Source organism: Myodes glareolus, chromosome 15, assembly GCF_982192425.1.
Source record: "Myodes glareolus chromosome 15, mMyoGla1.1, whole genome shotgun sequence".
NCBI lineage: Eukaryota > Metazoa > Chordata > Mammalia > Rodentia > Cricetidae > Myodes > Myodes glareolus.
The window spans coordinates 10,103,776-10,119,683 of record NC_142040.1 but is presented as its reverse complement, the minus strand read 5'-3'; the positions used below and the strand labels follow the sequence as shown (position 1 = coordinate 10,119,683).

The 15,908-nt window shown below is 39.8% G+C and overlaps 1 protein-coding gene across 2 annotated transcripts; it reads right to left on the bottom strand.

Annotated features, from left to right (window-relative positions):
• Window positions 1-330: 330 nt before the first annotated feature.
• Cetn3 (centrin 3) lies at window positions 331-14,623 on the bottom strand. 2 transcript variants are annotated; one of them, XM_048455838.3, is made up of 5 exons: window positions 14,500-14,623; window positions 13,161-13,296; window positions 9,485-9,599; window positions 5,131-5,322; window positions 331-716 (listed from the first exon to the last, which is right to left on the bottom strand). In XM_048455838.3, exons 1-5 carry the CDS (start codon window positions 14,514-14,516, stop codon window positions 673-675), a joined length of 504 nt encoding a protein of 167 aa, XP_048311795.1. In that variant the 5' UTR covers window positions 14,517-14,623; the 3' UTR covers window positions 331-672. The 2 variants fall into 2 exon arrangements, with proteins under 2 accessions (XP_048311795.1, XP_085533023.1); XM_085676897.2 differs by having other exon boundaries at window positions 13,161-13,293.
• Between the last annotated feature and the right edge of the window lie 1,285 nt (window positions 14,624-15,908).

The window sequence follows — 15,908 nt, the reverse complement described above, 5'->3', positions numbered from 1 at the left end:
TCAAGCTCAACTTGTCATTACAAAATCAGATTTCTAAAATACCATAGAAAGAAAAGATGGGCCTATATACACAATCCATAGTCCCTCCAAACTAAAGAACAGCACCCTTAGGAAGGAATCAGACATATAAATTATCCTGCACTGAACTGAGAAATGTCAAGCTTGATGAAACCTCAGGGGATGGACAAATGTTCTATTCTATTATCATTTGTATTTTCTGATTTATTTTCAAATACAAGTGAAAGTATAAAGACAAAAGATTTAAAATATCTTCTATTAAGTGTTAGCAGATACCAGAAATCTAAAATAGAAAGTTTACCAAACTTAACATACTAATAAAATAAGGATTTTATTAATAAATGTCTAAAAAACATGTGAAACAAAATAAAAAAATAGCTAATGCTAAATTTAGAAGCCTCCAAATAATATACACCACATTATTTGATATTTTTAAGCTTTATATGGAGCTGTATTATAAATTTGAAGTTAAAACTGTCGATGCTAACAACATTGATCACACAGAGAAACTCAGCCTCAGTGAAATAAATACAAAGGGTGCTTAGCTTTGGTCCTCGTGGAGAAAAGACTGAGTTGGATTTTTTTTTTAACAGGACTTTAGTCACAAAAAGGGAACACAGATGACAACATTTTGGTGTTGATTCTCACAATCCTTCATATGTCACCGGTCATAATAGCAATGAATTCCTCTTGATTTACTGTGGCAAAAAAGACAATATAATGGTCAGAGACACAGAAACTTTCTTTCCCCAAGGAATCATCACTTTATAATGTATTAAACTTTCCAACATACAAAAATCTTACAATTCCAAATATAACTTCTAAATAAGTGAGTATCTTACCACATTAAGTAGGGACAAGAGATGATATATGTTACCATAGAAGTCAGTCACATACATATCATTTGTGCAGAAACAGTTTAAAAAGTGACAGTTCTAATGTACGTAGTTTAACAACCATCTTTATAATCTTTACTAATACATTTAGCAAGGCTTTCTTCATAAGTCAGTCAGCCTATACCATGCATGTAAACTAACAGAATTCTAAAGAAAGAAAATATTTTCAAACTAGAAAAAAATGGCAAATTGTAGATTTTAAAGTTTATTTTGAAAAAAGAAATGACTGAAACCAAGTCATGTAACCTTAAAAGCATTAACAGAAATAACTTGATAAAATACACATTATTATATAGCAACTATAAAACAATAATACAGGAAATAGTCACTTATGATAATTATTTTGCACTTAACTAAAATTACAAATAAAATTTGGTAAGAAACTTTAATGTTTAAAGTATATTTATTACAGCAACCTGTAATAAACAGGACTGAGCAATCTTAAATATGATTCTAAAGATGAACACATACCCTCACATATAGGAATGCTCAGAAAAGAGAGTTTCCTATATAAAGCAAGTGAGTATATGCACGTCAAGACTTAATAAGTCCTTTAAGGCACAGGTTATGGATGGCAGTTTTTACAAACCACCATACTGAAAACAAAGACCTGGCTTCTAGCCACGGCTCTGTACAGAACAGCTCTGCACGTCATCTCCTTTGTCTAAAAAGTAAACGTGAAGAGGATGTTTTTAGGCTGTTTCTCTTTAAATCCTAGACAGTGATTTATTCAATCAAGCATTTTCAGGTGTCTAATAAATACAACACCACACACACTATTGTATAATGCATCAAAACATATACAGGGTTTCTATCCTACAATATCTTGAATCAAACAGAAGAAGTGAATAGATGTCACTATAAAAATCCTTGCTAATTCAAAGAGACAATAGTATCATAAACTTGATTTTACTCCTAGTCTGTGTATGTGTGTGTATGAATATGTATGTGTATGTATAGATAAATGTGTGTATAAACATGTATATATACACATATACTCATACACACACGCAGGATCTGTGACTCAAGATATGTGAGTTGCATTCCTCCCCACGCTGCTTTTGGCCATGCTGTTTCATCACAGAAGAGTGACCCTAAGAGAGAACTGGTAACAGGAGAGTGGGTTTACTGTGAGGGACCCGACTGCATTGTTTTGGCGAGGGCTGTGGAAGGGCTTTGGAACTCTAGGTTAGAAAAGCCACTGAGTGTTCAAGGCTGAGTGAGCTGTCCTGTGGGAGAGTGGAAGAGAAGCAGTGATGGAGGTCTGGCTTGTGAACTTCCAGAAGGAAGTTCGAGAATCACTTAGAGACTCTATTGGGGTTGTTGAATATTCTGAGTTAAGCATATGTGGTTCTGGTTAGATGGGGCTGAAGAATGAGCTGTGATTAACAAAATACCAAAGCCACTAAGGAGAAATCACTAAAACTGCTCTGCTGGGACAATGGATGCTGGCCAGTTAGTACACAGAAGCTGTGGTTCAGAGGTGCCAAGGCTGTACCTTGCGCTGGCAGGCAAACCTGGTCTGATGTAAGATCACCCAGGTGGCACAGATTTTGAAGGCATGAAAGGACACGGAGAGCAGCTGACAATGGGCACTGTAGGGCAGGGCTGGAGCCCTGAAGACAGAGGCCATTGGTGAAGTGCAGCCCAATTGCAGCAAAGACCCCAAAAGTCTGAAGATGCGAGTAGAGGAGATGAGCACAGGGAGCAGCCGCAGCCTTGAGCGGCGCTGGCCTGAGCTCAGGAGATACCTGCGGGCTGCAGATGTGAGCCAGACACACAGCCCAGGACTCCGAAGGAGCCCAGATGACTGCAAGTGGACGGGTCCCAACATTAGACACTGGGTTATCTACACAGCTGCGAGTCTGGTTTTCCTTTTCACAATGAGACTGTGCCTGGTTCTTCCCTGTGGAAATCCATCCTCCATGCCCTCTATCAGCTCCTGCCTCCAGGTTCCTTTCTACTTTGAGTTCCTGCCGTGGCTTCCCTTAATGGACTGTGATTCAAGATACGTAGTTCAAATAAACCCTTTCCTCCTCAAGTTGCTTTTGGCCATGGTGTTTCATCAAAGCCACAGTAACCCTAAGACACCACCATCATTATCATCATTATTTAAAAAGGAGTCTACTATGGCTTCTTAAATGTTGCATTCATCTTTATCAAAGTACATACTGCATTTTGTTTTATATTATTTATACATATATTGACAGACTGGGGTACTATTCCTTCCATATTATCAGATATGCCTATATGTCTATGTCTATTTTGTACTATACATTATTTATCTTTATATCCACATTCACTGTCTTTATTACTTAAAGCCCATAAAGTTAAGAAAAATTGTTATTCTTAAAAACTGGATAGCATTAAACATTTATAAGACCAAATGAGTTAGTAAAGGTCACAAAAAGGCAGCAAAGTATTTTTATCCTCAGCAGTTTAAAATGAAAAAAATATAAAGCTTGGTTTATAGCCAAGAGGATCCATATTAAATAAAGTATCAAAGCAGTTTGCTCCACTGGATGCTATGAGCCTCAGTGGAACCCTCACCAACCACAGGTACCCTTATAAAGGCTTCTGAGAGAAAGATGGTGTTCAAATGTACTTGGTTGGGAAAATGGGTAACACTTCAACAGACAGGCAATCAGCCCTAAGATGAAGAAGAAGCATTATCAAATGTAAACACAAACTGTCTTCAGGACACAGTGTTCTGTAAAGTTAATACAGGAAAGAAGAATGCAACAGAACAGATCACGTACTAAGTGTAGAACTGGCGTAGGGGGCTTTGTACTTTACTCTGCAGGCAGTAAAGACTCTCCAGGGTCTGAACAAAGAAATGACAACATTATAGCCTACAGTTTAGAAAAAAATATTATCAATAGAATGAAGAGTGACAATTGGAAGGCTTTAAGAAACACCAAGGAATCTGTACAGGACACTGTATCTCACAGGCAGTCAGTGAATGAATACTGTAATATTTTAAATAGAAATTAGGGTCTGAATCAGAGCAGCAGAGAACAATTAAAAAACGTAAATAAAAGTGGTTGAAAGAAGGAGGGATGGGGAGAGAAAAAGGAGAAGGGGGGGGTTGGGGAGAGCTTGGAGGAATGGGATGGTTGGGATGGAGGAAGGGTGAATATGAGAGCAGGGAAGTAGATATCTTAATTAAGTGAGCCATTTTAGGGTTGGCAAGAGACTTGACTCTAGAGGGGTTCCCAGGTCCAAGGAGAGGTCCCCAGATTGTTCCTTGGGCAGCAGAAGAGAGGGAGACTGAACTGGCCTTGTCCCATAGCCACACTGATGAATATCATGCATATCACCATAGAACCTTCAACCAGCGATGGATGGAGATAGAGACAGAGACCCACACTGGAGGACTGGACTGAGCTCCCAAGGTCCAAGTGAAGAGCAGAAGGAGGGGGAAAATGAGCAAGGAAGTCAGGACCGCGAAGGGTGTATCCACCCATGTAGACAGTGGGACTGATCTAATGGGAGCTCACCAAGGCCAGCTGGACTGGGACTGAAGGAGCATGTGATCAAACCGGACTCTCTGAACGTGGCTGACAATGAGGGTGGAGTGAGAAGCCAAGGACAATGGCACTGGGTTTTGATTCTACTGCATGGACTGGCTTTGTGGGAACCTGGTTTGTTTGGATGCTCACCTTCCTAGACCTGGATGGAGGGCGGAGACCTTGGACTTCCCACGGGACAGGGAACCCTGACTGCTCTTAGGACTAGAGAGGGAACGGGGGGTGGGGGGAGGGGGAGAGAAATGGGAGGTGGGGAGGAGGTGGAAATTTTTAATAAATAAATAAATAAAAATTAAAAAATCAATTAATTTAGTAATAGCTCAGAAGTGCAAGCTCGGTGAGAGAGAAAGCATTAAAATCTAAAGTTTTAGTAAGTAGCTAAATTTTGAGGCTATTTTGTCTTCAGAGAAGTTTGTATATTTCATACTATAAATTACATAGTTGTTTTAAAGATCTGCTTCAGTATAAATAGAAGTTCACAGAGTTTGGCACCCAACTGGACTCCCATCTATTCTGGTGGCTGAGGCAAAAGGATCATAAGTTCAAGACCAAACCTGAAATAAACTCAAGGCAACACACAGCTCATCTTCAAAAATAAAAGCGAAAGAAAAGGTGGAGGGAGAGAAAATTTGCTTGGAGTCTTGAAAAATCAACAGATTTTAGAAAAAAAGGAGGACAGAACTTACTTTCCCCATCACCGTCTTTATCAAATTCTTCTATCATAGCCCGAAGTTCTTCATCACTCATATTTTCTCCCAGTTCTCTGGCAACACGTCGCAAATTCCTCAAGCTTATTTTACCTGAATCGTCATCATCAAACAGTTTAAAAGCCTTCAGTATCTCTTCATGTGGATCTCTTTCCAATATCCAGTCTGTCACTAGAGTTAAAAGAAACATTTTTAACAAAGCTGTTCTGCTACAAGGAAAGGCATTTATTATTTTCATTACACCATCAAAAGTAATTTGGTCCTATTGGAATCTATAGGTTCCAATTTGAAATTTGAAAATTTCAAATGCCTGTAGCCAGAAAGTACCAGAATGCTTAATGAGCCCAAAGTGAAAAATACAATTTAAGTCTTCTACAAGTTGTTGTCTATTGCTATTTCATCTGTATTTGGCTGAGTAAGCACCTAGTCAAGCTAATGGTATATCAACTACACATAAATCCAAAATTATCTTTTGGCCATTAATTTTATCCAAAAAAAGGTTTCCAAGAAACTAATTGAAGTATATTACTATAAGTATGCAAATCAAAGCTCATAAATATTCATAAAAGAATTGGCATACCTACAGCCATAACACCAAAATAAAATACCACACTTAACTCTATGGCACACACTCAACTTATTTTGAATTCAGTCCCAACAAGAAAGCAGGACAAGAAAAAAGTGTTATGAAATTTCTTCATCGATTAAGTAACATACATGACAGGTAAACCAGAAAGGCAGACTGCTGAAATACTAATGTACTTAAAGAACAACAGATGGGAAGCCAAGATGTGCAATCCTATCCCACTGACACTCTACTGGTACTTCAGAGAGATGTGTCTATATATTCACCTGCCAATACTATACCAGAGAATGCAGATTTCTTCGGACTTGTAACTGTCCCTAATTCTCAGTAACTAAAGCATTACCTGACATAAAGTATTTTACAGTGACATTCCTCCACACCTTCACCTTCCACTTCTGTTCTACAAGTACTATTTCTTTGCAAGAAATCTTTTTCAATGGAAACAAACCAAGTATGGTGGCTCACACCTACAATCCAGTAGGAAGATTTAAAGTAATTCACACCCACAGTCAAGGTTTCACCTATTTAACAAAACTCCAAATTCTGTCTATTCAACCACTTTGTTTTGATTTTTATATTGTAGTACTTCACTTTATTGACATAAAGCACACTAAAACCAACTACAAAGATACACGATTTAATTACACTGTCGGAAATGTCTTTCCATCAAAATTATTAGACCTTATAAAAATCAGGTAAAGAAACAGCTAATTCTGGAGGACTACATTAAATCAAAAACTATGAAAGGAACTGTTAGAAAGTTCCTATCCAAACATACAATATTTATTTCAAACTCACAAGTATCAGACCTTCAAGTTCTTGTACAGCCACCTATTGGCTCTGCAGCCCCTGGACCTCCACTGACTGAAGAGTAACTATATCATTTACTCATTCTGAAATAATGATCCCACTGAGGATCACTTACACTACAGTTCTAAGGACACCATCTTGTTTCACTCTCCAACAGAGCCCTCTTCCTTTTCATCCTAGCAATCCTGACCATAAAGCCAACCTTCTGTCTTCACCAGACTCTTGTTGGCTCATCACCAATCTTCTCATCAGCTACTTTTGGGAAACATGATATCCCAGTCCTTAAGTTCTGCTGACTAAAGTAAACTTTAGTATATTACCTAAGACATCAGTATGACCTGAGTCTGCCTTCCCAGCACTCTGACCTTCTCTAGCAGAGGAGACTCCATGAGATCAAACGTCTCAAACATACTGACCATCTAGTACCACTCCGCCTGTTGCTTTCTCTGCCTGGACTGCACTTCCTCTACTCCTACAATCTTCTTGGCAATTCCAAGGAATCTAAGATTCCTGAAGATTTAAATTAAAAATCCCCTTTGAAAAGACTTAACTTCTCTAGTTGAAGCCTTGAGAGATATTTCCAGTAAAGGGCCAGATAAAAACATTTCAGGTTTTCGGGAAACTTAAGCCCACAGTCTAAACTACTCACTCAAGCACGGCAGCAGAAAAGCAGCCTAAACAAATGGGTGGTAGAACAGAGTATGCAGTCAAATTCAGTCCGGGGCTACAATCTGACAACTTTGGTCCTCGCTAACAATCTCCCTCTATCACACAGAATCAAGTTTGTTGCCTCCTATACCTAAATCCTAAGGTACTAAAAACAATTTCTTGGTAATTTTAACTAATTCCATTCTTTCCACCAAATGCAAAAATTACGATGTTGGATAAATAATCAAAATGAAAACAATATAATATTGTATTTTAGATAGAATTTAAAATGTAAGTAGTACAAGCCAGGAACAGATGAAGTATAAAAACATCTCGCTTCTAATCTTACCTTAAAGGCAGCAATTCCTGAAACACCTGCTACTCATTACCCAAATGATGCTAACTACCCTCGCATTGAATGGACTTTTTTTTCTTATAATGGGGAAAGCTCAGGAAGTGCCAAGCTCATCTGGAATTCTGTGGGACAGTGTCCTTAGGCTACAACAAATGGTGCACAAAGATAAGATCTAGGTAATATGGAACTCTGTTCTTAAATACTAAAATATAAAAATTACAATTCTTAAAATTATATTTATGCAAAAGATGTCTTTACAAAACTATGAATAATGCTTTAAGTAGCCCTCAACAATAGAAAACAGAAAAAAGACGAGAATACAGAACAGAATATGTCCCAACAATACAAACATATTTCCACTTCTTAGTTCAGAAACAAACAAAAGACTCATTCTCTGACTCTCTCTTTTTCTTGGAGACAGGGTCTCAATATGTAGCCCTGGCTGGCCTGGGACTCCATATGCAGACCAGGCTAACCACAAACTCAGAGCATGGGCTACCTCTGCCTCCTGAGTGCTGGGATTATTCTTAATCATAACAACAGCATTTGATAGCTCTTCCTATATACGGTAGTGTTTAATATTTTCCATGTTAATAAACTACTTAACCCTGATATATTATTACACTATCCTCATTTTATAGAAGAAAATGACACACAGACAATAAACTAATCAAGTTCACTGACACTTGGAGTCAGAACCAAGATAGGAATGCAGGGAGGAAATCTGGCTCCCAAGCAGTCTATGCTTCGCATGTGCCTTGATTATAGCTTGTCACAGCCGCATCGTTCCAACCATGTCCTGACTCCTGGCTTCTTCTATAAGTGACCCATGTTAACTCCTGGGTCCTGGGATCCACTTTAGGAGACCACCTATACTGTGAGAGGAAAGGTGGTTCTTGTTCTCCGCTCAAGGAAACAACTCTACAAATTAGAGGGGGGAATAAATCTGCTTCTAAAACGGACAATCTGCCTCTCTAAACAGTCAACACTGCCTCCTAAGGTGAGGATCTTCTGTGTTAGGAAGAATGCTGCTTCCTCTTAGATTTGTCATTTTATTCTGCCTCCTCTGCTTTCAGTATGAGCTTTCTAATGAGAGCGAGACAAATCTATGTTCTCTGTCTTCTCGTTACCATTTCTTTTTCTTTCCCCTATTACTTCTCTTTGAAGATTTAAATAATTGCATCAGTTTTCAATTTTTTAAATATATACAAACGACTGCATGGCATGCTTAGTTCATGATCTTTAAAGCTGTATCATTGGTTTAGAACAGCAGCTTACTAAAACTGAACATAAATATTTATTCAATCTATTTATAACATTGTAGGTAATAGATTTAAGCTACAATAGCCAATTTCCAGCCTTCCAGAATCCTCTACTGAAGTAAGGGGTTTTTTTTGTTTGTTTGTTTGTTTTTGCTTTGGTCAGAATCCTCTATTGAAAAAGCCTTATCTGTATATATCATGAGTGACTCATTAAAATCAAATACCCAAAATTTAAGCCTCACAACACCCTGTCTATGGCCTCAGCTTTGCAACAGATGACAGGCATCACTAAGGTTGTTAAGAACGCAGAGCCTCATAAACTGTCCACCTAAGGAGATGTCGTCATCATCTCCCACCAAGACACCGAGTCCTACGACTTCTGCCGTCTTCCACTTTGCCAACAGAAACAGCGCAGGGCAGCAATCATCAGAAAGATTTCCTCAGGATCAACATACTACATTTTCTTTTACAAACAAGAAGTCATTTTTGGTCACCCTTTAGTGACATAATATTAATAAATCAGAAAAGAAACACAGTAATTCCTTGTTGAAATCATCAAAAGTTAAAACTAATTCTCACAGTATAAGTCAAAGTATTTTTTTCTTTGAAAACCAACAAAAATTTCCTAATTTCCCAACAACTACTGGTTATGAAGACTACTTTAGTACACACCAACTTCATTAAAATCTTGGAAGGAGATTTTGCCCGTGGCTTCTCTGTCGTAATCTTTAAGAATCTTCAACACGTCAGCTTTTTTCACATCAAAGCCCAAGGCCCTCATTGCCACCTTTTGGATGAGAAGGAAAAACAAATTATAAAGCACTCCTTGCAAAAGAATCAATCACTGATTTCTAAGAAAGTTTTACATCTTAAAAGATGACAATATAATACTAAAGCACAATGATTTTGCATTTTATAACTAAAATAAAATGATACTATACTGGTTTTTCATTTTGAAATTAAATAAAAGTTTTTATTGACATTTTGCTGTTTTATATACCCAACCAGTTTTTTTAAAGTTTACACAAAATCCATAAAATAGTGCTAAATACAGAGATAACAATTCTTCTGTCACTGAAGGATTAAAAGACTTATCATAAATATTAAAAGGGTAACCAAGAGAATAAAAGCAGCCTGTCTTGGCGGCACATGTCTTTAATCAAGTTCTTGGGAGGCAAAGGTAGAGGGATCTCTATGAGCTGGAGGCCAGCCTGTTCTACAAAGCGAGTTTCAGGACATCCAGAGCTGCTACACAGAGCAACCCTGTCCAAATAAATAAATAAATAAATGCGATAAGACACATAAAATTGCATGAACTTCATAATCTTACCACTCAGGAGACTAAGAGTGTTGTAAGTTAAAACTAGTATGGAATACAAAAAGAAAATCCTTTCTCAAAATCCAACAAACAGCATTTCCATCGAAGCAACCATGATTAGCCACCAGATTCATTTCAGAGTAATTTAAACTAGAGCCATTTTGCTGTTACCAGGAAAGAAGAGATGTGTCACTAGAGAGTGAAATCCTGAGAGAGTCAAATCGCTCCTTAAAGAACAGTGCAGAGCTGGTGGGAAGGGTGTGGGATTCCAATAGGTGCTGAGCCAAAACAAGGAAGGAGGGACAAGATAGGGCTGCTCACCTTCTCAAGATGGGAAGAGTTTGGGTAGAAGCAAGTGAGAAAAGTGATGAGAAAAAAAAAAATACAGCATTTAATAGAAAATACAGGTAGAGGGATCTTTCCTTAGTGTGCAGGGTTATGAGCAATGAACATGGCCAAAGACTTGAAGAAAGACATAAACTTAATTTAAGGTCATGAAAAGGTAAACCAGAAGTGAAGAAGCTCCAGCTATAAAATAAAATCCCAAACCATGAGAGTCAGAAACAACAAATGGCTAAAACACTGGGCAGGCATAACTCATGCCATGTGGCAGGAGGGCAGCAGCAGCAACAACAGTGTGAGGGAGAACAAGCTAAAGGAGGAACTCACGACGGAGGCTAAAGGGCCAGGCCTATCACCACTTTTAGATATTCTATCCTCTCAGGACATAGTTCCTACCCCTACTTGGATTGCTTAAAAAATCCCCTACAATGTTGCCATTAAAACTCCTAAATAAACATTTAAGGCTACTTAACAATTTCAAAATGTTCTCTTTTTTACTAAGTTGAATGTAAGAAATGTAAGAACCTCACCAATTTTCCCTTCTATCTATACTAGTAATTTTAAGCCTTAAATTTGACATGGCCCTCAGCATTAGGCACTAGACAATTTACATCCTTTGTAGCAAAGAAAAGCACACTAAGAGTGTGTTAGTATTATCTTAAAAATTAAAAGACAGATCTGGGTGGAGGTGACGCACACCTTTAATTCCAGCACTTGGGAGGCAGAGGCAAGCAAATCTCTGTGAGTTCAAGGTCAGCCTGGTCTACGAAGTAAGTTCTAGGACAGCCAAGGCTATTACAAAAATAAAACCTACATCAAAAAAATAAAAAATAAAAGCTGGAAAGAGAACATTTTCTGATGCGGGATGTCTTTATGTATATGTGTTGTTTTATTGGTTGATGAATAAAGCTGTTTTGGCCAATAGCTTAGCAGAGTTAAACCAGGCGGGAAATCTAAACAGAGATATAGAGAGAGTAGGCAAAGTCAAAGAGATGCCATGTAGCTGCCGAAGGAGGAGGACACCAGGAACCTTACTGGTAGGAGACAGCCTCATGATGATATACAGATTAATAGAAATGGGTTAATTTAAGATGTAAGAGTTAAATTTTCAATCTCATAAATGTCTGAGCAAAGGCAATATTCTGTACCCGCCTGCCCCAAGTATAGATTCAAATGTCAATAATATTTGTTTTCAATTTAATTCAAAACACATTATGATCATATACCATGACTAAGCTGGTGTCACCTCCAGGGACGGAAGGTTGATTCAGCACACACAAGTCAATAGATATAAACCAGCACATGAATAGGCTTCAGGACGGAAAGTGTAGAGCCATCTCAACTGATGAAGAAACAGCCTTCTTCAAGAAACAAAATCCAGTATCCCTCCATGATAAAAACTTGCATTTGTCTTTCTGAGTCAGGGTTACCTCGCTCAGGATAGTTTTTTTTTTTTTCTAATTCCATCCATTTGCCTGCAAAATTTCATGATGTCATTATCTGAGTAGTACTCCATTGTATAAATGTACCACATTTTCTTTATTCATTCATCAGTTGAGGGGCATCTCGGTTGTTTCCAGATTCTGGCTATTATGAATAATGCTGCTATGAATATTGTTGAGTAAGTGTCCTTGTGATTGAGCATGCTTTGGGTGTATGGGTCTTGGGGTAGATTGATTCCCAATTTTGTGAGAAATCACCATACTGATTTCCAAAGTGGCTGTACAGGCTTGTACTCCCACCAGCAATGGAGGGGTGTTTCCCTAACTCCTTATCCTCTCCAACATAAGCTGTCATCAGTATTTTTGATCTTAGCCATTCTGACAGGTATGAAATGGTGTCTCAGAGTCACTTTGATTTGCATTTCCCTAATGATTAAGGATATTGAACAATTCCTTAAATGTCTTTCAGCCATTTGAGTTTTTTCTATTGAGAATTCTGATTTGCTCTCCACCCCACTTTTTAATTGAATTACTTGGTATTTTTTTTGTCTAGTTTCTTGCATTCTTATATATTTTAGAGATCAGAGGCAATCTTCTCTTAATCTCAAAATTGTCTATGCTGCGCCGAAGAGATAGCTCAATGGGTAAGAGGGCTTGGTCCTGCAGCCATGAGAGGCAGAGATGGAATCCCCACCACCCACATAAAGGACAGGCAGGGCTGCAAGTGCCTGTCACCCCAGCATTGAGGGGTGAATACAGGTATGGTCCCAGAGTTCACTCTAGCCAACATAAGCAAAGTGATGAGCTTCCTGTTCAGTGAGGGTCCCTGTCTCCAGACAGGAAGATCCACAGTGAGGAAGACACACAAAGCCCAGCTCTGCCCTCCACACATGACACAATGTGGTGTGCATGCCTGCACAGGACACACGCATGGTTTTCCAAAAATCTATCGTCCTCCAAAGAAAATCAAAAACGGGAAGAGTATGTTAAGAACTGTTCCTTCTTATCTCACACCACACCTGGGTGAATGAAAAACCATTCCTTAAACCAGGATGTACCTTCACACTTAAATACAAGCTTCTAAAAGCCACAGTAGGGTTCTTCTTCAGTTTTAGTGCAGCACCTGTAGGTGGGTGCTGAAAACAGCCTCACACTCTAAAACAAGCTTTTAAAATAGCCCTTAAAGCAACAGCCAACAATGAGATTCGTTTCAACAAAAGACATGTGTTATGAAATACACTGTTACCTTTAATTCGTGATAATCTATCGCGTGGTCTTTGTCGGTATCAAAGAGCTCAAAGGCATCTTTAATTTCTTGTTTCTGTTCTTCAGAGAGCTCTCTTCGTTTTTTCCTCTTTGTTTTATCTACTACAAGGTCACTTCTAAGACAGAAAAATGTGTTTAGTCCACTTCAACTCGCCTCACTTAGGACAAAGAATGGTTTTCTAAATTTCAACAAAGCAGAATAGAATAGTCTGGAGAATAAAGAAACTGTCCCTAAATCAGCGCCCAGAAGTCTACATGTACTTTTATAAACCAGCATCCAAAGCACTATAGTTATTACTCATGTCACCTACCAAGACCATGAAAACAGAACAGTCCATAGAAAAGTAAACTTCATAAATGACAGCTGTGCTGTATTTGGCTTACCTTGAACAGCTTATAATTCAATTCTCACAATTACTACAACCATAAAGCTTAACAGGTAAGACACTTTAGCGCTATAAGTTCAAAATGCTTTTAGAGTATACGTTTCCAACAGTGCTTTGTGGTTTTATTCCACTGATATTAATCAGTCAAAATATAAAAGCACATGGACATACGAATACTAGACGGGCATACGAATAGCATCTAATGTTCGTGCTTAAGTCTATGTGATGTTTAAAACATTTGTAACTCTCACTTAACAGATAAACGATAGGTTAAACGTCTTCATTTAAAAACTCTGCAGAAGCGTAAAAGATAATCTAAAACGGGTAGAGCCGAAAACGTCTGCCTTAAAGGCTGCCAATGTAAAAGCAGGCCAAATGTTTAAATGAGGGCACTACACGTGTATCCGCACGTTTTTAAACGATGGAAGCTTTATAGCCTGAAACCCAGCAGAGTGTATGTGCGAGCGGCTAACATCTAAGGGCCCGCAGGGATGAAGGCGGCGGCCCTGGGTACCCGCCACACCCAGCCCGGGCCACCAGCGTCGCCCTGCGCCACAGCGCCCAGCCTGCGAGTGTAGATGGACAGGGTGAGGAGCCAATGAGGAAGGAGGTGTCCGGACGTGGCCGGAGGGAGAGGGCACACCAGACCCACCCGAGTGGGCCAGCGCACAGCGCTCGTACCCCGAGGAACCTGGCCGGGCCTCGACTGCCCCAGGAAGGAGGCGGCCAGGCCCGGGCCCCGCTCACGAAGGACGGAAACCTCGCGAGACTTCGCTCCCGGCGCGGCGCCGCCAAGGACCACCCGGGCAGGGCGGCGGAGGCCGGGAGGCGGGGACCGCAGGGTGCTCGGCGCTCCGCAGCCGCTCGGCCCGGCCTCCCTTCCACGCCCCGTGGCCCTCCGTGGAGCGCAGGCACGGCCTCCTCGGTACCGACCTCAGAGCTAAACTCATTTTCTCTTCCGACACAGATGTTCCGCCCAGGGCCTTTTCCTGGAAACCCTCTCAACAGCCGCCAACCTCCACGGCCGCGCGGACCACCCACCAAACAGAAGCTTCTGGCCGCGATTGGCTGGAAATTGCCAATAGTCGGCCCATGAGGGCGGAAACCTCTCTGTCCTCTGCTTCCATTGGTCATCTTAAGTGTCAATCAAGTATCCCTTTCGGCCCGCTGCCTCTCTGGCCCCTTGGATTGGCCAGGTGCTGTTGGGAGCCCTTTGCCTACGTCAGTCGCCAAACTGGGTTCTCCGGTCAAGGCCAGGCGAGCTTGAGGACAGCACAAGAGCCTGCTCTAAAACAGGCAACAATCGTTGGGGATCCAGGTCGGCGAAAAGATCAGCAATTTTGGGTGGCCCGTGCACCTCAGAAAGTTAAACCCGTAAACCTGAAGACTTTGTTCTCCATTCTTATTTCAGAAACTACCAAGCTGCTTAGCGTTTTCCCCCCTTACAACTATTCCAAGTGATTCTAAAAACTCACTCTGTAGACCAGGCTGGCCTCAAACTCACGGAGATCTCTGCCTCTGCCTCCCAAGTGCTGGGATTAAAGACATGAGCCACCATCTCTCAGCTTCCACGGTTAACTAGTGACTTGCACGCCTCTGACCTCCAGGCAAGTTTTATGTGTCAGAACACAAACAGAATATCACACAACATTCCCTCCTTTTTTTACGAAGAAAGTTTTAGCTAACATAGAAAAACTATATATAAAGTAAGTACAATATATGTAATTATATACAGGCAATAATTACACTAACAATGTCTAGTCCATTACCATTTGACAAATTCGGAGAAAACATTCCATTATCCTATCTTGGTGAGTCCAAAGCATTGCACCTAATTTACTTCATATCCTAACTTGTATCACCAACCCAAAACTATCCTTTTATGTCTCTCAACCTTACAAAATTTATACCTCTTTTGTGAGTTTCTTTCCTGAATTTGTTAACAAGGAAAACTTTAACTATCTAGTCTTCAACTCCATCAGAGATCCGAGAAGGAAATAATGTTAACTGAGTAATAAGGAAGTGCAACCAAGCAACTTCCCAAAAATGTGAGAAATGACAGAAACAGCTAGTTGCCTGGACAGTCACCCAAGGTTCCTCTGCAATTTTGTGGTATCCATCTTTGGCCTGCAGACCTAGAATATATGATAGATGTTTCTGTGAAGCAGAATTTTCTGGAGGACTGTCCCACCTTGTCTTGGTGAAGTTCAGCAGTGATTTTCTTTTGTATTCTACGTGTCCAATTTGGACAGCATGCTGTCGGTATTTGAAGCAAAGGCACTTCCTTGCCCAGTGGCTAACTTTTGTCACAAAGAAAATAAACTTCATATGGAGTTTCTTTG